Source organism: Triticum urartu, chromosome 2A, assembly GCF_056163025.1.
Source record: "Triticum urartu cultivar PI428250 chromosome 2A, HENAU_Tu73, whole genome shotgun sequence".
NCBI lineage: Eukaryota > Viridiplantae > Streptophyta > Magnoliopsida > Poales > Poaceae > Triticum > Triticum urartu.
Genome location: NC_141874.1, coordinates 230,912,323 through 230,934,494, shown reverse-complemented (window position 1 = coordinate 230,934,494; position 22,172 = coordinate 230,912,323). Strand labels below are relative to the sequence as shown.

Below are 22,172 nucleotides of genomic sequence, written 5' to 3'. Positions count from 1 at the left end.
AGATCACTTGGAGCTATCCATTTGAGTGAATTGCACTTTCGATACCTACATGGGTTAGTCCCACAAGGAACAAACAAGGATATCCATAGACATAGAGTGATGCACACACAAGATGATGTCCATGAAAACTTTTTAGGTTACCTTGTCCCTTGTCTTACCAACAAGAGGGTTTGTGACTCCTTGAACTAGTGCAAGATGTGGAAGTTGATTGCACTTGTTCTTGCCAAAATGATAAGAGTGAAGTATGTTGGCGGAGTCACCCTCAAGAACTCTCTAGTTCTTCTTTTGGATCCACACCATCTTGATGGGAATCCTTGGAGTTGTAGTCGTACTTGATGAAGTGGAACTTGAAGTAGTCTTGGGAATCCACTTGACTAAGGTCTTAGGAGCTTCTTCAAATGCATCAATTTCCTCTTGAAGCTTGTTCTTGCCTTTTTGCTTGTAGTCTTGTGGTGGAAGATCATCTTGAGCTTGTGTCCCCTTGAAAGAAGTATCATACTTCTCTTGTTGAGGAACAAACTTTGTCTTGGGGTATTGATCTTCTTCCCACTCAACTCCATTGGCATTGAACTTTCGTTCAAAACCAACACCTTGATTCTTCCGGTGCATTCTTTGCTTGCGCACAATTTCCTCGAATTGCTTACTCCCGGCAAGGCTTTTGTACACTCCTTTCTCTATAATTCCCTTCAATAAGCTATTTTCTTGCTCAAGTGTAACTTGGCTAAGAGAATCATTAGTGGAATCAAGAGAACTACTAGAAGCAACAATATTGGATTTAGCATGATCATTGTTACTGCTAGAGGAAGAATCTTTCTTGTTCTTGTTACTAGACTTGACTTGAGGCATGTAAGTGGATAAGAGTAAACGCTTGGCAATGTAAGAAGAACTTTTCTTGCGGAGATCATCATTGATTGCTTTTAAGAACTCATGCTCTTGCTCAAGATTGAGCTTTTCAAAGCGTAATTTCTCATGAGCTCTTAAAAGTTCTCGATGATCTTCGAAGATAGTTTCATGAGCTAACTTAAGAGTGTTTAGTTCTTTAGTTAGAGCCTCAATCTTCTCTTTATCATTGTCATTCGTTTTATCTTGATTAGCATGATTAATTGACGTTTCATCATAGTATTCATCACTAGAGTTGTCAACAAGCAAATCATCACCTAACAAGTCATCTTCATCACTATTGAAATCAACATACTCGGGATGTTTTACCTTAGGACCTTTGGCCATGAAGCATCTTCCAATTCCTTCATTTGGTGAGTCAAATATGTCGTAGGAGTTGGTTGACACAAGTGCTAGACCGGCAACACCTTCATCTTGAGTATCTTCGGAGTCGGAGTGATAACTTCTCTCGGAGTGGCTGTCGGAGTCGGAGCCGGATACCCATTCACCAACATGAGCTTGATGTCTTCGTTTTGTGTAGCTCCTTGATGATTTTTCCTTCCTTTCCGAATCCTTGCTTCTCCGTGAGTATCTTCGTTCATAACGATCATCTCTACTCCTTCTCTCTCTTGGTGGTGATTCTTTGCTTCTTCTTTTTGGAGAATCTTCTCTTCTCTTGTAGGGAGCCGTACACTCATTGGAATAGTGTCCGGGTCTTCCACAACTGTAGCAGTTTCGCTCTCGACTAGAAGATCTTTTGTCATTGTAGGACCTTGACTTGAAGCTTCTATCTTTGCTTCTACTCTTGTAGAACTTGTTGAAGTTCTTCACCATTAAGCTCAATTCTTCATTGAAGTTTTGTTTCTCACTTGATGATGTAGGGGCTTCACATGAGGCTTTGTAGGCACCACTTGATTTGTTGTGAAGTTCCTCTTTATCCTTAAGTGACATCTCATGAGCAACAATTCTTCCAATCACCTCCGTTGGCTTGAGATCTTTGTAATTGGGCATCATTTGGATCAATGTGTACACGGTATCATATTTTCCATCCAAGGCTCTTAGAATCTTCTTGATGATGAATCTATCGGTCATCTCTTCACTTCCTAAGCCGGCAATCTCATTTGTGATGAGAGCAAGCCTAGAGTACATTTCAGCGACACCTTCACCATCCTTCATTTTGAACTTGTCAAGTTGACTTTGAAGCACATCCAACTTGGATTCCTTGACGGAGTCGGTACCTTCGTGCATATCAATCAAAGTGTCCCAAATTTCCTTTGCATTCTCAAGATGGCTGATTTTGTTGAATTCTTCGGGGCACAATCCGTTGAAGAGAATATCACAAGCTTGAGCATTGTATTGCAACATCTTCAACTCATCCGCGGTAGCTTCACGGTTTGGTTCTTTCCCATCAAAGAAGTCACCTTGCAAACCAACACACACAATAGCCCAAACGGCGGGGTTATGTCCAAGAATATGCATTTTCATTTTATGCTTCCAACTAGCAAAATTAGTACCATCAAAGTAAGGACCTCTACGGTCCCTCGCTAGACGCCATACTCTCCTAGGTTGTGAAACCAAGGCTATGACCACCAAAAGCTATGGAGATCAAAGCAAATGGAGACCAAAGCTCTGATACCGCTTGTAGGATCGAAAGTATGTCTAGAGGGGGGTGATTAGACTACTTGACCAAATAAAAACTTAACCTTTTCCCAATTTTAGTTCTTGGCAGATTTTAGCTATTGTAGGACAAGTCAAGAAATCATCACACAATTCAAGCAAGCATGCAAAGAGTATATTGGCAGCGGAAAGTAAAGCATGCAACTTGCAAGAATGTAAATGGAAGGGTTTGGAGAATTCAAACGCAATTGGAGACACGGATGTTTTTCCCGTGGTTCGGATAGGTGGTGCTATCCTACATCCACGTTGCTGGAGACTTCAACCCACGAAGGGTAACAGTTGCGCGAGTCCATGGAGGGCTCCACCCACGAAGGGTAACGGTTGCGCGAGTCCACGGAGGGCTCCACCCACGAAGGGTCCACGAAGAAGCAACCACCCACAAAGGGTCCACGAAGTAGCAACCTTGTCTATCCCACCATGGCCATCGCCCACGAAGGACTTGCCTCACTAGCGGTAGATCTTCACGAAGTAGGCGATCTCCTTGCCCTTACAAACTCCTTGGTTCAACTCCACAATCTTGTCGGAGGCTCCCAAGTAACACCTAGCCAATCTAGGAGACACCACTCTCCAAGAAGTAACAAATGGTGTGTTGATGATGAACTCCTTGCTCTTGTGCTTCAAATGATAGTCTCCCCAACACTCAACTCTCTCTCATAAGATTTGGATTTTGTGGAAAGAAGATTTGAGTGGAAAGCAACTTGGGGAAGGCTAGAGATCAAGATTCATATGGTAGGAATGGAATATCTTGGTCTCAACACATGAGTAGGTGGTTCTCTCTCAGAACATATGAGTTGGAATTGTGTATGTGTTCTGATGGCTCTCTCCACGAATGAAGAGGAGGTGGAGGGGTATATATAGCCTCCACATAAAATCCAACCGTTACACACAGTTTTCCAATCTCGGTGGGACCGAATCAACAAACTCGGTCGGACCGATAAGGTAAACCTAGTGACCGTTAGAGATTTTCGATGGGACTGACATGCAACTCGGTAGAACCGATATGGTTAGGGTTTGGGCATAACGTAATCTCGATGAGACCAATTACACAAACTCGGTGAGACCGAGTTTGGTAATAAGCTAACCAGAGAGTTGGTCAGGCAAACTTGGTGGGACCGATTTGTTCTTTCGGTGAGACCGAAAAGTTACAAAAAGGAAACACTGAATTTACATTGCAATCTCGGTGGGACCGATCCGCTCTTTCGGTGAGACCGAAAAGTTACGAAAATGAAACAAAGAGATTACAATCCCATCTCGGTGAGACCGAGATCCCTATCGGTAGAACTGATTTGCTAGGGTTTGGCAATGGCTATGACAAGTGAAACTCGGTGGCGCCGGATAGAAAGAATCGGTAGGACCGAGTTTGGCTTAGGGTTTAGGTCATATGTGGATATGGGAAAGTAGTTGAGGGTTTTGGAGCATATCACTAAGCACATGAAGCAAGAGGCTCATTAAGCAACACCTCATCCCTCCTTGATAGTATTGGCTTTTCCTAAAGACTCAATGTGATCTTGGATCACTAAAATATAAAATGAAGAGTCTTGAGCTTTTGAGCTTGAGCCAATCCTTTGTCCTTAGCATTTTGAGGGTTCCACTTTCACATCCATGCCATGCCAATCATTGAGCTTTCCTGAAATAGTCATCTTGGAATAGCATTAGCTCAATGAGCTATATGTTGTTATGAATTACCAAAACCACCTAGGGATAGTTGCACTATCAGACACTCATCTCTTCTATATCTTCTACCGTGGTCAGACATTGAGCTGAGCTCTATTTCATACCTTGCCACACAAGCAAGAACCCCTTCTTAGACTGATCCATATTGAACTTCTTCAATATCTTATCAAGGTATGTGCTTTGTGAAAGACCTATGAGGCGTCTTGATCTATCTCTATAGATCTTGATTCCTAATATATATGCAGCTTCTCCAAGGTCCTTCATTGAAAAACTCTTATTCAAGTAGGCCTTAATGTTGTCCAAAAGTTCTATATCATTTCCCATCAAAAGTATGTCATCTACATATAATATGAGAAATGCTACAGAGCTCCCACTCACTTTCTTGTAAACGCAGGCTTCTCCATAAGTCTGCATAAACCCAAATGCTTTGATCATCTCATCAAAGCGAATGTTCCAACTCCGAGATGCTTGCACCAGCCCATAAATGGATCGCTGGAGCTTGCATACCTTGTTAGCATTCTTAGGGTCGACAAAACCTTCCGGCTGCATCATATACAGTTCTTCCTTAAGATAACCGTTAAGGAATGCCGTTTTGACGTCCATTTGCCATATCTCATAATCATAGTATGCGGCAATTGCTAACATGATTCGGACGGACTTCAGCTTTGCTACGGGAGAGAAAGTCTCATCGTAGTCAACCCCTTGAACTTGTCGATAACCCTTAGAGACAAGCCTAGCTTTATAGATGGTCACATTACCATCCGCGTCTGTCTTCTTCTTAAAGATCCATTTATTTTCTATGGCTCGCCGATCATCGGGCAAGTCAGTCAAAGTCCATAATTCGTTTTCATACATGGATCCTATCTCGGATTTCATGGCTTCCAGCCATTTGTCGGAATCCGGGCCCGCCATCGCTTCTTCATAGTTCGGAGGTTCACCGTTGTCCAACAACATGATTTCCAAGACAGGGTTGCCGTACCACTCTGGTGCGGAACGTGTCCTTGTGGACCTACGAAGTTCAGTAGCAACTTGATCTGAAGTTTCATGATCATCATCATTAACTTCATCTCTAGTCGGTGCAGGCACCTCAGGAACATTTTCTTGAGCTGCGCTACTTACCGGTTCAAGAGGTAATACTTCATCAAGTTCTACTTTCCTCCCACTTATTTCTTTCGAGAGAAACTCTTTCTCTAGAAAGGATCCATTCTTGGCAACAAAGATCTTGCCTTCGGATCTGAGATAGAAGGTATACCCAATAGTTTCTTTAGGGTATCCTATGAAGACGCATTTTTCCGACTTGGGTTCGAGCTTTTCAGGTTGAAGTTTCTTGACATAATCGCATCCCCAAACTTTTAGAAACGACATCTTAGGTTTCTTCCCAAACCATAATTCATACGGTGTCGTCTCAATGGATTTCGACGGAGCCCTATTTAAAGTGAATGCGGCAGTCTCTAAAGCATAGTCCCAAAATTATAGCGGTAAATTGGTAAGAGACATCATAGATCGCACCATATCTAATAGAGTGTGATTACGATGTTCGGACACACCATTACGCTGAGGTGTTCCAGGAGGCGTGAGTTGTGAAACTATTCCACATTTTCTTAAGTGTGTGCCAAATTCGTGACTCAAGTATTCTCCCCCACGATCTGATCGCAAGAACTTGATTTTCCTGTCATGTTGATTCTCAACCTCACTCTGAAATTCCTTGAACTTTTCAAAGGTCTCAGACTTGTGTTTCATTAAGTAGACATACCCATATCTACTCAAGTCATCAGTGAGGGTGAGAACATAACGATAACCACCGTGAGCCTCAACACTCATTGGACCGCACACATCAGTATGTATGATTTCCAATAAGTTGGTTGCTCGCTCCATTGTTCCTGAGAACGGAGTCTTGGTCATCTTACCCATGAGGCATGGTTCGCATGTGTCAAATGATTCGTAATCAAGAGACTCTAAAAGTCCATCTGCATGGAGCTTCTTCATGCGTTTGACACCTATGTGACCAAGGCGGCAGTGCCACAAGTATGTGGGACTATCATTATCAACCTTACATATTTTGGTATTCACACTATGAATATGTGTAGCATTACGCTCGAGATTCATTAAGAATAAACCATTCACCATCGGAGCATGACCATAAAACATATCTCTCATATAAATAGAACAACCATTATTCTCGGATTTAAATGAGTAGCCATCTCGTACTAAACGAGATCCTGATACAATGTTCATGCTCAAAGCTGGCACTAAATAACAATTATTGAGATTTAAAACTAATCCCGTAGGTAAATGTAGAGGCAGCGTGCCGACGGCGATCACATCGACCTTGGAACCATTCCCGACGCGCATCGTCACCTCGTCCTTCGCCAGTCTCCGCTTACTCCGCAGCTCCTGCTTTGAGTTACAAATGTGAGCAACCACACCGGTATCAAATACCCAGGAGCTACTACGAGTACTGGTAAGGTACACATCAATTACATGTATATCACATATACATTTCGTGTTGCCGGCCTTCTTGTCCGCTAAGTATTTGGGTCAGTTCCGCTTCCAGTGACCACTTCCCTTGCAATAAAAGCACTCAGTCTCGGGCTTGGGTCCATTCTTTGGTTTCTTCCTGGCAGCTTGCTTACCGAGCGCGGCAACTCCCTTGCCATCCTTCTTGAAGTTCTTTTTACCCTTGCCTTTCTTGAACTTAGTGATTTTATTCACCATCAACACTTGATGTTCCTTTTTGACTTCTACCTCTGCTGATTTCAGCATTGAATATACCTCAGGAATGGTCTTTTCCATCCCCTGCATATTGAAGTTCATCACAAAGCTCTTGTAGCTCGATGGAAGCGACTGAAGGATTCTGTCAATGACCGCGTCATCCGGGAGATTAACTCCCAGCTGAGTCAAGCGGTTGTGTAACCCAGACATTGTGAGTATGTGCTCACTGACAGAACTATTTTCCTCCATCTTACAGCTGAAGAACTTGTCAGAGACTTCATATCTCTCGACCCGGGCATGAGCTTGGAAAACCATTTTCAGCTCTTCGAACATCTCATATGCTCCGTGTCGCTCAAAACGCTTTTGGAGCCCCGGTTCTAAACTGTAAAGCATGCCGCACTGAACAAGGGAGTAATCATCAGCACGTGTCTGCCAAGCGTTCATAACGTCTTGGTTCTGTGGGACGGGTGCGTCACCTAGCGGTGCTTCTAGGACATAATCTTTCTTTGCAGCTATGAGGATGATCCTCAGGTTCTAGACCCAGTCCGTATAATTGCTGCCATCGTCTTTCAGCTTGGTTTTCTCTAGGAACGCGTTGAAGTTGAGTACAACGTTGGCCATTTGATCTACAAGACATATTGTAAAGATTTTTAGACTAAGTTCATGATAATTAAGTTCAAATTATTCAATGAACTCCCACTCAGATAGACATCCCTCCAGTCATCTAAGTATAACATGATCCGAGTTAGCTAGGCCGTGTCCGATCATCACGTGAGACGGACTAGTCAACATCGGTGAACATCTTCATGTTGATCGTATCTTCTATACGACTCATGCTCGACCTTTCGGTCTTCTGTGTTCCGAGGCCATGTATGTACATGCTAGACTCGTCAAGTCAACCTAAGTGTTTGCATGTGTAAATCTGTCTTACACCCGTTGTATGTGAACGTTGGAATCTATCACACCCGATCATCACGTGGTGCTTCGAAACAACGAACTGTCGCAACGGCGCACAGTTAGGGGGAACACTCTCTTGAAATTATTATGAGGGATCATCTTATTTACTATCATCGTTCTAAGTAAACAAGATGCAAAAACATGATAAACATCACATGCAATCAAATAATAGTGACATGATATGGCCAGTATCATATAGCTCCTTTGATCTCCATCTTGGGGCTCCATGATCATCTTGTCACTGGCATGACACCATGATCTCCATCATCATGATCTCCATCATCGTGTCTCCATGAAGTTGCTCGCCAACTATTACTTCTACTACTATGGCTAACACGTTTAGCAATAAAGTAAATTAATTTACATGGCGTTTCTCAATGACACGCAGGTCATACAAAAATAAAGACAACTCCTATGGCTCCTGCCGGTTGTCATACTCATCGACATGCAAGTCGTGATTCCTATTACAAGAACATGATCTCATACATCACATATATATCATTCATCATTCATCACAACTTTGGCCATATCACATCACAAAGCACTTGCTGCAAAAACAAGTTAGACGTCCTCTAATTGTTGTTGCAAGTTTTACGTGACTGCAATAGGGTTCTAGCAAGAACGTTTTCTTACCTACGTAAAAGCCACAACGTGATTTGTCAACTTCTATTTACCCTTCATAAGGACCCTTTTCGTCGAATCCGCTCCAACTAAAGTGGGAGAGACAGACACCCGCTAGCCACCTTATGCAACTAGTGCATGTCAGTCGGTGGAACCTGTCTCACGTAAGCGTACGTGTAAGGTCGGTCCGGCCCGCTTCATCCCACAATACCGCTGAAGCAAAATAAGACTAGTAGCGGCAAGAAAGTTGACAAGATCTACGCCCACAACAAATTATGTTCTACTCGTGCAAAGAGAACTACGCATAGACCTAGCTCTGATACCACTGTTGCGGAACGTTGCAGAAAATAAAAAATTTCTACGGTTTTACCAAGATCTATCTATGAGTTCATCTAGCAACGAGTGATCTGAGTGCATCTACATACCCTTGTAGATCGCGAGCGGAAGCGTTCAAGAGAACGGGGATGATGGAGTCGTACTCGCCGTGATCCAAATCACCGATGACCAAGTGCCGAACGGACGGCACCTCCGCATTCAACACATGTATGGAGCGGATGACGTCTCCTCCTTCTTGATCCAGCAAGGGGGAAGGAGAGGTTGATGAAGATCCAGCAGCACGACGGCGTGGTGGTGGATGCAGCAATGGGGCAGCAGGGCTTCGCCAAGCTTCTGCGAGAGGGAGAGGTGTAGTAGGGGAGAGGGAGGCGCCAAGACTTGAGGTGCCACTGCCCTCCCTCCCCCCTTTATATAGGCCCCCTAGGGGTGCGCCGGCCCTAGGAGATGGGATCTCCTAGGGGGGGCGGCGGCCAAGGGGGAGGAGTGCCCCCCAAGGCAAGTGGAGGCGCTCCCTCCCCTAGGGTTCCCAACCCTAGGCGCATGGGGGCCCCAAGGGGGGCGCACCAGCCCACTATGGGCTGGTTCCCTCCCCACTTCAGCCCATGGGGCCCTCTGGGATGGGTGGCCTCACCCGGTGGACCCCCGGGACCCTTCCGGTGGTCCCGGTACAATACCGGTGACCCCTGAAACTCTCCCGATGGCCGAAACTGCACTTCCTATATATAATTCTTCACCTCTGGACCATTCCGGAACTCCTCGTGACGTCCGGGATCTCATCCGGGACTCCGAACAACTTTTGGGTTACTGCATACTCATATCTCTACAACCCTAGCGTCACCGAACCTTAAGTGTGTAGACCCTACGGGTTCGGGAGACATGTAGACATGACCGAGACGGCTCTCCGGTCAATAACCAACAGCGGGATCTGGATACCCATGTTGGCTCCCACATGCTCCTCGATGATCTCATCGGATGAACCACGATGTCGAGGATTCAAGCAACCCCGTATATAATTCCCTTTGTCAATCGGTACGTTACTTGCACAAGACTCGATCGTCGGTATCCCAATACCTTGTTCAGTCTCGTTACCGGCAAGTCACTTTACTCGTACCGTAATGCATGATCCCGTGACCAGACACTTGGTCACTTTGAGCTCATTATGATGATGCATTACCGAGTGGGCCCAGAGATACCTCTCCGTCATACGGAGTGACAAATCCCAGTCTTGATCCGTGTCAACCCAACAGACACTTTTGGAGATACCCGTAGTATACCTTTATAGTCACCCAGTTACGTTGTGACGTTTGGTACACCCAAAGCACTCCTACGGTATCCGGGAGTTACACGATCTCATGGTCTAAGGAAAAGATACTTGACATTGAAAAAACTCTAGCAAACGAACTTACAATCTTGTGCCATGTTTAGGATTGGGTCTTGTCCATCACATCATTCTCCTAATGATGTGATCTTGTTGTCAATGACATCCAATGTCCATAGTTAGAAAATCATGACTATTTGTTGATCAACGAGCTAGTCAACTAGAGGCTTACTAGGGACATGTTGGTGTCTATGTATTCACACATGTATTACGATTTCCGGATAACACAATTATAGCATAAATAAAAGACAATTATCATGAACAAGGAAATATAATAATAATCCTTTTATTATTGCCTCTAGGGCATATTTCCAACATAAGGGCTCCTAGGCTAGAAGTTGGGCTTTGTTAACCTGGGAGGAGTTGAGTTGCTTATTTTGAAAATCCTGAGATCCCACCTTCTCATAATTCATTCTAGCGCCACTAATGCTGGCATTAACATGCCATTCAAGTCGAGCAAAAACTGAAGGCCGAGATTGCTACGCCTGCGAAACAATGTTGTTCTGTCGGGAGTTTGAATTTTTGTCATGAACACCAAAAAATCTTGGAGATTTGACAGCATCCGCAGAAGATTTGGAAGGGTTTTTCAAACGAGATACCATCGTCCATTCCTTGTCTTGCTCATTGCAATAGAGCTCAAACTCTTTACGGAAATTCGGACCCCCATTGCCCCAAAGGAAGAAATGAAGATTAAATTTTTTATTGGAAATGTTACCTAGATCGAAAAGCGAACATCCTTGGAAGCAACAGAGAATTTGAAACACCAATCCCAAAGAAAAGAGACCTTGAATCTCGCTGCATTACCTCCCAGACATGATTGTAGAATGAGACCCACTGTATCCGGATTAAGTCTGATTTTTGATCTTGAAAATTGTGCTACCAGGAAGAATTCTCTTGAGTGAAGTGAGTGCCTTCAAGATGTTTGACTGTCGATCCCAGATTCTTCCTGATCTTGTCTTCAAATTCTAACCTAGCTTGGATTGTCTTCAAATTCTTACCCAGCTTAGAACGGAAGGTCAGAAAGGGCCATGTTTGTGGACGAGACCGATCGAAGTGATCAGAGTCAGAAAATTTGGGTGTCTGACGCCACCGGAGTGGCGTACGTCAGGGAGAAGGTGGCTGACGCAGCCGGAGTGGCGTACGTCAGGCGGCTGGTGGCCGCCGCTGGCTGGGCCGACGGCGGGGGCTGGGGCTAGGAGGGGAGGGCTAGGAGCGGATCCTCTGTACTCATTTTGATGGGGTATTATAGAAAATCTGACAGCCAGATAAGTTCTCACGAAATCAGCTTGACAAAGCATACTCTTTTGTCTATATTTATTAAGGACCGGAATAACGAAGCTAAGATGCTACTACATGACTAATTATACCCACCACCAAAACAATTGTAGAAAGAATCAATCTGGCACTAAAAGTTCAATTGCAAATGTACGACAATCTGCCTTCAGGTAACTCTTCTTTCTGAGCCTTTTTCTCATGGTAACTTTTTTTTTATGTCTGCTCCAGGCCAAGCTGTCATCCTCTCATGACAAACTTGGGTTGGCCGTGTGGCTTAACTCATCAGAAAGGCCTTGTTCTGCGGCCGGCAGCTCGGCCGCACAGGAGGGCGTTCTTGGGGATCGGGAACTCGTCGCGCCACGACGTGGACGGCGTCCAGACGCGGAGGTAGAACTGCTGTCCCAGGTACTGCCTGGCCCAGGTCTCCGATCTCACGTTCCACATGCCCACGTTGTCAAGGGGCATGTAGATTGCAGTCCATGCATTGGGGTAAACCTGACGGAAACGCACACAGGTAAAATGAGTTCAGTCATCATCGCCAACTCCGAGAACAAATACAAATGGAACACAACTCAACCTTCCTGACTGTCGAGCGTTTTCAGAAGAGCCATACCTGAACAGTGTACCGTGAAACGCCATCCCTCAAGTTGTAGATCTGCCTGCTTGCCGGCGACCATTTTCCTCCATTCATTCTGCGTCCAAAAATTTAGACCCGCTCCGATACAGATCACCCAAAGTAAATAAAGCCACAAAGACAGGAAAACCAATGCATACCCGACAACCCAGAAGGCGTAGCCATCGATGTGCCACGACTGCACCTCGTTCTCAGAGTTCTCAAACACAATCTCGACGTAGCCTCTGTAGTCGACCCCCATGACCGATGTCCGAAGGTAGGCACCGCCGTATGTCGGGCTGTCGGAGATGGTGCCCACCGAGAACACGCCGGCGATCTTGTAGTAGTCGGCGATCTTGAGGGGCGTGTCTGCGTTGACGTGGGACACGCTGTTCACCGCGTACCTCTGCTTGCCGTTGATGGTGGCCGCCGAGTTGGCCAGCCTGATGGTCCTGGTGGTGGGCACCTGGCCGTAGTGGTACGAGCCCTGCGGGTTGGGCCTCGGCCCGCTCGCCGTCAGGTTCCATCTGGTTGCGAGTATAGGCAGAATGAGGTCACATTGTCCTTCATGGTTACAGTCCTAGTCCGAATTTGTATTTGTAGTAGGAAAAGAAACTGATGAGCGATAGTACTACGTACCTGATAGAGCGGGCCTGGTTGAGCGACCAGTCGATCTGGGTGGTGGGGCCTCCGGGCAGAGGGCCGGGAGCCTTGCCGGCGGAGTTGGCGTAGTGCAGGACGGCGGTGGTGGATATGATCTTGGTGGTGAAGCGCGTGGAGACGACGATGGAGTAGTCGAAGCCAGGCTGGTCCGCGGTGAGGAGCACCGAGTAGGACTGGCCAAGGTGCACATCCAGGGAGGAGTAGGCGGTCTGCATGGTGTGCGAGCCCTCCACCTCCACCAGCTTGATGGTGTGCCCCTGGAACCTGATGTTGAGGGACGTGGCCAGCCCGACGTTGGTGATCCGGAAACGGTACGTCATGCCTGCATGCAACAAGTTTCAGACTTGACTTCTTCTGTCACAAGACCAGCACGTCATTCAGAAACTGAATTATCCGGGGTGTTTACCGGGCTGGACGGTGAAGGTGTAGCCGTTCCAGCCGCGACCGTTGATGAGCAGGCCATCGGGGAAGCCAAGTGCCTTGCCACTGTCGAGCATGTACCTCAAATCCTGCACAAGAAGAACGAACGCCAACAAATTGGTTACTACTCTAAATTTTGTAGAATATATACTAATCTTTTTTTTGCGAGAAAGAATATATACTAATCTAATGCTCTGGCCGCGTGGCAAGAGGTAACTGCTTACGGTATGGTTGGTCTTGTACCAGTCGCCGATGAGGACGGTGTAGTCGGCGGCTGGTGGCGGGAAGGGGACCGGGATCCTGGGGCGGCTGAGGACGCGGATGCCGCCGAAGCCGCCGGCGGCCTTGTGGAAGGCGAGGGAGGGGAAGTAGAAGTAGGTGCCGATCTGGTCCTTGGCCTGCAGGATGTAGGTGAAGTTGGCGCCCGGCGGGATCGGGCACGTCGTCCCGGCCACGCCGTCCTCGAACGAGTTCCGCCGCTGCTGTATCCCGCTCCTGCATTGCGTTGCAACCATCCTCGCCTCATCAGTTCTGGATGAGACTTGCATCATTCGTTTTTCTTTCTCATGTTTGCTCACAAATACACACAGTCTGGAAGTTAGTCGATTTCCAGTGAAGCGCAAATCGGATTGCTCTCGTGTTTTTGACCGATGGAGCATCTTTGCCACGCTGAAACTGGCGCCTCAACGAGTCAAAAAAGTACTACCTGTACGTGTAAGTAGTACTACTAATAGCACTGAAATACTCCACCGGTGTTGCGTTGAAACTTTGGAGCCCCTTACGACATGGGCACGAGTGTTGGTCGGACTACTCAACAGCGGTATCTTTACTATTAACTTTACTACTTTACTGATCTAAACGGTCTTATATTTGTTTACAGTGAAAGTATCTAGCTCGGGGGCGCCCTCGACGCTTGCATGTTGTCTGGTCCGTGAACTTGTCACCCGCCACGAATTGATACGTATGCTCACCCTTGCACTATCTTTTACTGTATTTTTATTTTAGGTGATGACATTTTGCAGCGAAGCTAAGCTGTCTACTGACGGAGCGCCCATCTGTGTGTGTACTAATGGCTTGCGTGACCACTATCGAAACACTTGCGATTCTCTGTGCGGGCCGGGAGCGGGACCGACCAGGTATTCCGCCCCGCGCTATAACGTAGCGTCGCGGCCATGCAAACTTGTCGGTGCACCTAACTCTGTTTCTAAACATATACGGTAGTACTTATAACACAGTGCTGCAGGCCCTACCGTCACTATCATGGTTCCTTGATTGCAATTTTTTTTGTTGATGGCTTACCCAGCTGACCACTTGGTCACTATCATGGTTCCTGAGCAGTAGAATCTAGCGACACATCCATAGCGTCGCTCTCATCCCCGAAATAACTGACATTTTCATTACAAAGAAAGAAAGAAAGAAAACAATGTGGGATGCTGGTACTGCCATCTTCCCCTAGCTAGAGAAGGGTGTCAGCTTTGAGGAAGAAAAAAAATGATTTATTTGAGGTGGGCTTAAACAGGAGGGAGGGCCCGTGAAGCGTCATAACTTTTGAGCACAAGAGGACACGGGCGCGCCGAATCTGCAGTCCGCCCGCTACAGCTCCACCGGTACGGCGGTGGCCTCGCTCGGCTCGGCTCGGCTGGCACCCACCCACGCGCTCGCGGAAGTGCACATGGTCACCGACGGCCGACGCGCGCGTGAGGTAGAGGGAAGCTCGTGGTAAAAAGCATGGCAGCCACCCCCGCCCGTGACCGTGATCACGCTTAGATCACGAGACGAGATGCGGTGTACCTGCCCCTGCATTATTCCATCCCGACCCAGCCCAGCCCAGCAACGCCCTAGCTTGGATCACGAGGTGGGTACGAAACAACACAAAACAAAACAAAACAATGTGGTGCTTTGCTTTGCCCTGCCTAGATCAATCAGACTTGCTAAAACTCTGCTGCACTGCATCGATCGCATTCAACCCTTGTCTGATGCGCCTCCCTGTGCATGTGCCATTGCTGCTGCTCCTACTAGTAGATCGCAAAGATTTGGAGTATGTTCTCCTAGGGGCCTGGTGGTTTGGAGTATTTTCATGCATATCCTTCGCTTTTCCTGCTCCAAAATAGCGCCTTGGTCCTTATTATGCCGCTAGCTACCCGTATTCTGGCCGCACAAAATAAGCATGACATGACATGCCCCGTCGATTAAGGAACACTTGTCCTACACAGCTATACTACTACTACTCCCGAGTGAACCAGACACGGCGCTTTCATTGCCCACTAAAATGAAATGAGACGCACCCCCTACTTTGAAGATTAGTAACTGCGCTGTCTCACCGACAGACTAAAAGCGGTACTTCGTACGTACTTGAGGATTTGCCGTGAATATGACACTCTAGTTTCCAATTCCATGCAGTGGCCAGGCTGCATATAGAATTAATTAAATACTCTATCCACATCGCCTAATCATATAGCCGATATACTCAGTTTGGTAGGACATGTGGATTAGTCGGTGTAATAGTGTTAAACTAAGGGCATGTACAATGGTTGATAAGATAGTTTTATCATAAGTCTTGCATGTAACTTAGAGATGACAAAAAATCATGTCTACAATGGCCCATTTCTTAGCCTTATCTTCAATAGCTAGCTATTCCTCAAAACATGATGAGACAAATTGTGTTAAGAGATTATCTCTTGTCTTCTCTTAAATAAGAAAAGACAAGCATTTTCTTATAATTTGTTTATTCTTCATCTCATCATTTATCCTATGTGACAGTTCTAGAATAAAATCATTGTACATGCCCTAGGCACGTCTTAAAGTTGCATGCGGTAGGTACACTGGGGCAAGCTCGACCACACTAGCATAGGCACTACAACTGGGCAAGGATATCCAGTTCAACTTCAACAGCCACAGCATTTATTTACTTGGATATCTAAAACGGATGATGGATATCTAAAACTTGTAGCAAGATCATTAAAACATTGCCATACTCTTTTGCGGGGCATACGCAGTAAGATATTACGTATTCAATTGATGGCCGGGCACGAATTAACTTCCAACAAGTGGTACTGCGTGTAATAAGAGGAGCAGACGAAATCTAAATGGAGGGATTCGTGAGTTATGAGGTGTACCAGGAGAGGAGGAATGGCTCGTTGAGCTTGTTGAAGACATTGACGACGAGGTTGTCGTTGGTGACGGCCTCTATCTGCGGCCCGGGGAACTGCCCATTGATCAGGATCCCCTGCCAACAGATTTATTCATTCATTCAGCATACGGTTGGGGTGATGCTAAAACTCAATGTGGTGCCACAGTAGAGAGAAGAAAAACAGAGAGAGAATAATGGAATGCACCGAGACCTGCTGCTTGACGCCGAGCGGGTAGATGTCGCCGTAGCTGACGTTCCACGTGAAGAACCGGTACGGGTCCTCGCCGGCGACGAGGACGGAGAGGAGCGGGAGGCCGAGGAGGAAGGAGAGGACAGCCACGGCGCTGCCACCCCTCGCCATCTTGCTCACCGCGCCGCCTACCTAGACGCTTTCTTGCAGCAAATGGAAGTATGGGAAAGGAGATGTGAGGGACTTGTGAGTGGGATGGGTGCTCTTGTTCTTATGTTGGTGGAGTCGTCAGCATGAGGGCACTGCTCGAATCGAGTGGTGAGTGATTTTCGTCGAGGAGGCGGAAAGGAGAAGCGAGGGGAGTGCGTCCCAGGAGCGGAGGTAGTGTTGTGTGGTAGAGTGGTGATGCTGTGGATTCTTGGCTGTGTGTCCTTCCGTGGGATGTCGGGGCACCCTCCTTTTCTAGACGGTCGTTGAGGGAGGAATGAAATTGGTAAACCCACATTAAAGATAGATCATGTACTTGTATGTCAACGTGCTAGATTTGGCGGTGTCAGGCATCATTTACATTTTTTGTATTTCTATGTTGCAATAGGGTATAAATATTCTTATTATGTAAATTGTGATTTATTTGTTCATAATGTAATATTCTTATTATGTAAATTGTGATTTATTTGTTCATAATGTAATTGTGTAAATAAATATTTATCAAATCATGCCCATGATTGTGTAAATAAATGTTTATAAAATTCTCTCCTTGATTTTGTAAATAAATATTTCATAAGTAAATAAAGGTAGAATCGATGCAGAATGCCATTCAACCTCCCCTTCTGCAGCAGCAGCCACTTTTGGCTAGTGACCGAGACCTCCGTCAATCGCCGCATTTAGACCCATCTGTCAGAGAGGGCATCTGATAACCCACAAGTATAGGCGATCGCAACAGTTTTCGAGGGTAGAGTATTCAACCCGAATTTATTGATTCGACACAAGGGGAGCCAAAGAATATTCTCAAGTATTAAGACCTGAGTTGTCAATTCAACCACACCTGAAAACTTAATATCTGCAGCAAATTGTTTAGTAGCAAAGTAATATGATAGTAATGGTAACGGTAGCAAAAGTAATATTTTTGGTTTTATAGTGATTGTAACAGTAGCAACGGAAAAGTAAATAAGCGAAGAACAATGTATGAAAAGCTCGTAGGCATTAGATCGGCGATGAAGAATTATGTCGGATGCGATCGATCATGCAACAGTTATAACATAGGGTGACACAGAACTAGCTCCGGTTCATCAATGTAACGTAGGCATGTATTCCGAATATAGTCATGCATGCTTATGCAAAAGAACTTGCATGACATCTTTTGTCCTACCCTCCCGTGGTAGCGGGGTCTTATTGAAAACTAAGGGATATTAAGGCCTCCTTTTAATAGAGTACCGGACCAAAGCATTAACACATAGTGAATACATAAACTCCTCAAACTACGGTCATCACCGGTAATGGTCCCGATTATTGTCACTTCGGAGTTAACGGATCATAACACATAATAGGTGACTATAGACTTGCAAGATAGGATCAAGAACTCACATATATTCATGAAAACATAATAGGTTCAGATATGAAATCATGGCACTCGGGCCCTAGTGACAAGCATTAAGCATAGCAAAGTCATAGCAACATCAATCTCAGAACATAGTGGATACTAGGGATCAAACCCTAAGAAAACTAACTCCATTACATGATAAATCTCATCCAACCCATCACGGTCCAGCAAGCCTACGACGGAATTACTCACACACGGCGATGAGCATCATGAAATTGGTGATGGAGGAAGGTTGATGATGACGATGGCGACGGATTCCCCTCTCCGGAGCCCCGAACGGACTCCAGATCAGCCCTCCCGAGAGAGTTTAGGGCTTGGCGGCGGCTCCGTATTGTAAAACGCGATAAATCCTTCTCTCTGATTTTTTTCTCCCCAAACACGAATATATGGAGTTGGAGTTGATGTCGGTGGAGCGTCAGGGGGCCCACTGAAGCAGCACAAAGGTTGTGGAGGAGCAACTCCACCTTGCTACTACAATGTGTACAACACAAGTGTTAAATGAACAGCTTCAACGTGTTGCGCTAGATATCGCTCTAGAGGCGAATGCAGGTTGATAGGGCAGCATGAGTTCAATTCAGAACTCTTAGGGCACAAGATCTACTCCAAGATCTTAGATAAGAACAACAAGTTCTATTATAGGTAGGGGTACATAGTCTGGTTATAAAATAGAGGTGATGACCTCTATTTATAGGGCTTTGGGAAGCCTTCACATACTTCTACTTATAGCTGGAATACTCTAGAAACATTATTTAAGGTTCACCATTCTACTCATAGCTACTCACAACTAGAAGACTCTAGAAAATAGTAGGTAGGATAAAGAAAAGCAAAGAAATACTAGACCACAACGGAAGTATCTAGAAGTAGCCAAACAGATTTGACATATGATTATATTTTCATGTTCCTCATCTATTGTTCCTCATCATTCTCCCCTGGTTATTTGGAACTTGCCCTCGAGTTATCTTCATAGAGCGCTTCTTCTGGATGGTAGAGAGTCAAGTCCGCAACATTGAAAGTGTTGGAGATACCCATATCGCTTGGAAGATCTATCACATAAGCATTATCATTTATCTTCCTCACGATAGAGAAGGGTCCATACCTTCGCTGCCTAAGTTTCCCTTTAACACCTAAAGGCAGCCTCTCTTTTCAGAGGTAGACCATCACCTTATCACCGGCTTGGAATGATTTTAGCCTCCTTTTGCAATCAGCAAGTTGTTTATATTTCTGATTTTGTGCTTCCAAAGAACCGCGAATCTCTTCAAATAACTCGGTGTAAATATCAGCAAAGGACAATGTTGATTTTGAGTTTCCCCTTGATGGTAGCTTCACCAGGTCCACCACATGTGATGGAACTTTACTGTAGACAATGGAAAAAGGGCTCCTTCCTGTGGATCTTGAAGGAAATATGCCCTAGAGGCAATAATAAAGTTATTATTTATTTCCTTATATCATGACAAATGTTTATTATTCATGCTAGAATTGTATTACCCGGAAACATAATGCTTGTGTGAATACATAGACAAACTAAACGTCACTAGTATGCCTCTACTTGACTAGCTCGTTAATCAAAGATGATTATGTTTCCTAACCATAGACATGTGTTGTCATTTGATTAACGGGATCACATCATTAGGAGAATGATGTGATTGACATGACCCATTCCATCAGCTTAGCACCCGATCGTTTAGTATGTTGCTATTGCTTTCTTCATGACTTATACATGTTCCTGTGACTATGAGATTATGCAACTCCCGTTTGCCGGAGGAACACTTTGTGTGCTACCAAACGTCACAACGTAACTGGGTGATTATAAAGGTGCTCTACAGGTGTCTCCAAAGGTACATGTTGGGTTGGCGTATTTCGAGATTAGGATTTGTCACTCCGATTGTCGGAGAGGTATCTCTGGGCCCTCTCGGTAATGCACATCACTTAAGCCTTGCAAGCAATGCAACTAATGAGTTAGTTGCGAGATGATGTATTACGGAACGAGTAAAGAGACTTGCCGATAACGAGATTGAACTAGGTATTGAGATACCGACGATCGAATCTCGGGCAAGTAACATACCGATGACAAAGGGAACAACATATGTTGTTATGCGGTCTGACCGATAAAGATCTTCGTAGAATATGTAGGAGCCAATATGAGCATCCAGGTTCCGCTATTGGTTATTGACCGGAGACGTGTCTCGGTCATGTCTACATTGTTCTCGAACCCATAGGGTCCGCACGCTTAACGTTACAATGACAGTTTCATTATGAGTTTATATATTTTGATGTAACGAAGGTTATTCGGAGTCCCGGATATGATCACGGACATGACGAGGAAACTCGAAATGGTCGAGACATAAAGATCGATATATTGGACAGCTATATTCAGACACCGAAAGTGTTTCGGGTGATTTCGAAGAAAACCGGAGTGCCGGAAGGGTTACCGGAACCCCCCGGGGAAGTATTGGGCCTTAGTGGGCCTGAAGGGAGAGAGAGGGCAGCAGCCCAGGAGGTGGCGCGCCCCCTCCCATGGGGAGTCCGAATTGGACTAGGGGAGGGGGCCGCGGCTCCTCTTTCCCTCTCCCTCTCCCTCTCTTTCGTTCCCCCTTCTAGGACTCCCCCCTCCTTGGCGCGCCCCAAGGGCCGGCCGGCCTCTTCCCCTTGCTCCTTTATATACGGGGGCAGGGGGCACCTCTAGACACACAAGGTGATCTTCGTGATCGTTCTCTTAGCCATGTGCGGTGCCCCCTCCACCATAATCCTCGATAATATTGTAGCGGTGCTTAGGCGAAGCCCTGCGATGGTAGAATATCAAGATCGTCACCACGCCGTCGTGCTGACGGAACTCTTCCCCGACACTTTGCTGGAACGGAGTCCGGGGATCGTCATCGAGCTGAACGTGTGCTAGAACTCGGAGGTGCCGTAGTTTCGGTGCTTGATCGGTCGGGCCGTGAAGACGTACGACTACATCAACCGCGTTGTGCTAACGCTTCCGCTTCCGGTCTATGATGGTACGTAGACAACACTCTCTCCTCTCGTTGCTGTGCATCACCATGATCTTGCATGTGCGTAGAATTTTTTTTTGAAATTACTACGTTCCCCAACAGTGGCATCCGAGCCTAGGTTTTATGTGTTGATATTATATGCACGAGTAGAACACAAGTGAGTTGTGGGCGATATAAGTCATACTGCTTACCAGCATGTCATACTTTGGTTCGGCGGTATTGTTGGATGAAGCGGCCCGGACCGACATTACGCGTACGCTTACGCGAGACTGGTTCTACCGACGTGCTTTGCACATAGGTGGCTGGCGGGTGTCAGTTTCTCCAACTTTAGTTGAACCGAGTGTGGCTACGCTGGTCCTTGCGAAGGTTAAAATAGCACCAACTTGACAAACTATCGTTGTGGTTTTTGATGCGTAGGTAAGATTGGTTCTTGCTAAGCCTGTAGCAGCCACGTAAAACTTGCAACAAATAAAGTAGAGGACGTCTAACTTGTTTTTGCAGGGCATGTTGTGATGTGATATGGTCAAGGCATGATGCTAAATTTTATTATATGAGATGATCATGTTTTGTAACCAAGTTATCGGCAACTGGCAGGAGCCATATGGTTGTCGCTTTATTGTATGCAATACAATCGTCCTGTAATGCTTTACTTTATCACTAAGCGGTAGCGATAGTCGTAGAAGCATAAGATTGGCAAGATGACAACGATGCTACGATGGAGATCAAGGTGTCGCGCCGGTGACGATGGTGATCATGACGATGCTTCGGAGATGGAGATCACAAGCACAAGAAGATGATGGCCATATCATATCACTTATATTGATTGCATGTGATGTTTATGTTTTATGCATCTTATCTTGCTTTGATTGATGGTAGCATTATAAGATGATCTCTCACTAAATTTGAAGATAAAAGTGTTCTCCCTGAGTATGCACCGTTGCCAAAGTTCGTCGTGCCCAGACACCACGTGATGATCGGGTGTGATAAGCTCTACGTCCATCTACAACGGGTGCAAGCCAGTTTTGCACACGCAGAATACTCAGGTTAAACTTGACGA

General features: G+C 45.8%; 1 protein-coding gene across 1 annotated transcript; it reads right to left on the bottom strand.

Moving 5' to 3' along the window:
* Positions 1-11,502: 11,502 nt before the first annotated feature.
* Positions 11,503-16,993, bottom strand: LOC125537041 (L-ascorbate oxidase homolog). The gene is made up of 8 exons (XM_048700337.2): positions 16,547-16,993; positions 16,322-16,431; positions 13,430-13,700; positions 13,192-13,294; positions 12,762-13,107; positions 12,284-12,649; positions 12,123-12,201; positions 11,503-12,004 (listed from the first exon to the last, which is right to left on the bottom strand). Exons 1-8 carry the CDS (start codon positions 16,694-16,696, stop codon positions 11,792-11,794), a joined length of 1,638 nt encoding a protein of 545 aa, XP_048556294.1. The 5' UTR covers positions 16,697-16,993; the 3' UTR covers positions 11,503-11,791.
* Positions 16,994-22,172: the final 5,179 nt, after the last annotated feature.

Excerpts from the sequence above, each read along its gene's own strand:
- LOC125537041 (XM_048700337.2), bottom strand. The coding sequence starts at position 16,696 with ATGGCGAGGGGTGGCAGCGCCGTGGCTGTCCTCTCCTTCCTCCTCGGC. Across the intron at positions 16,432-16,546 it reads CGCTCGGCGTCAAGCAGCAG|GGGATCCTGATCAATGGGCA; the intron begins GTCTCGGTGCAT and ends ATCTGTTGGCAG. Across the intron at positions 12,005-12,122 it reads TTTCACGGTACACTGTTCAG|GTTTACCCCAATGCATGGAC; the intron begins GTATGGCTCTTC and ends CGTTTCCGTCAG.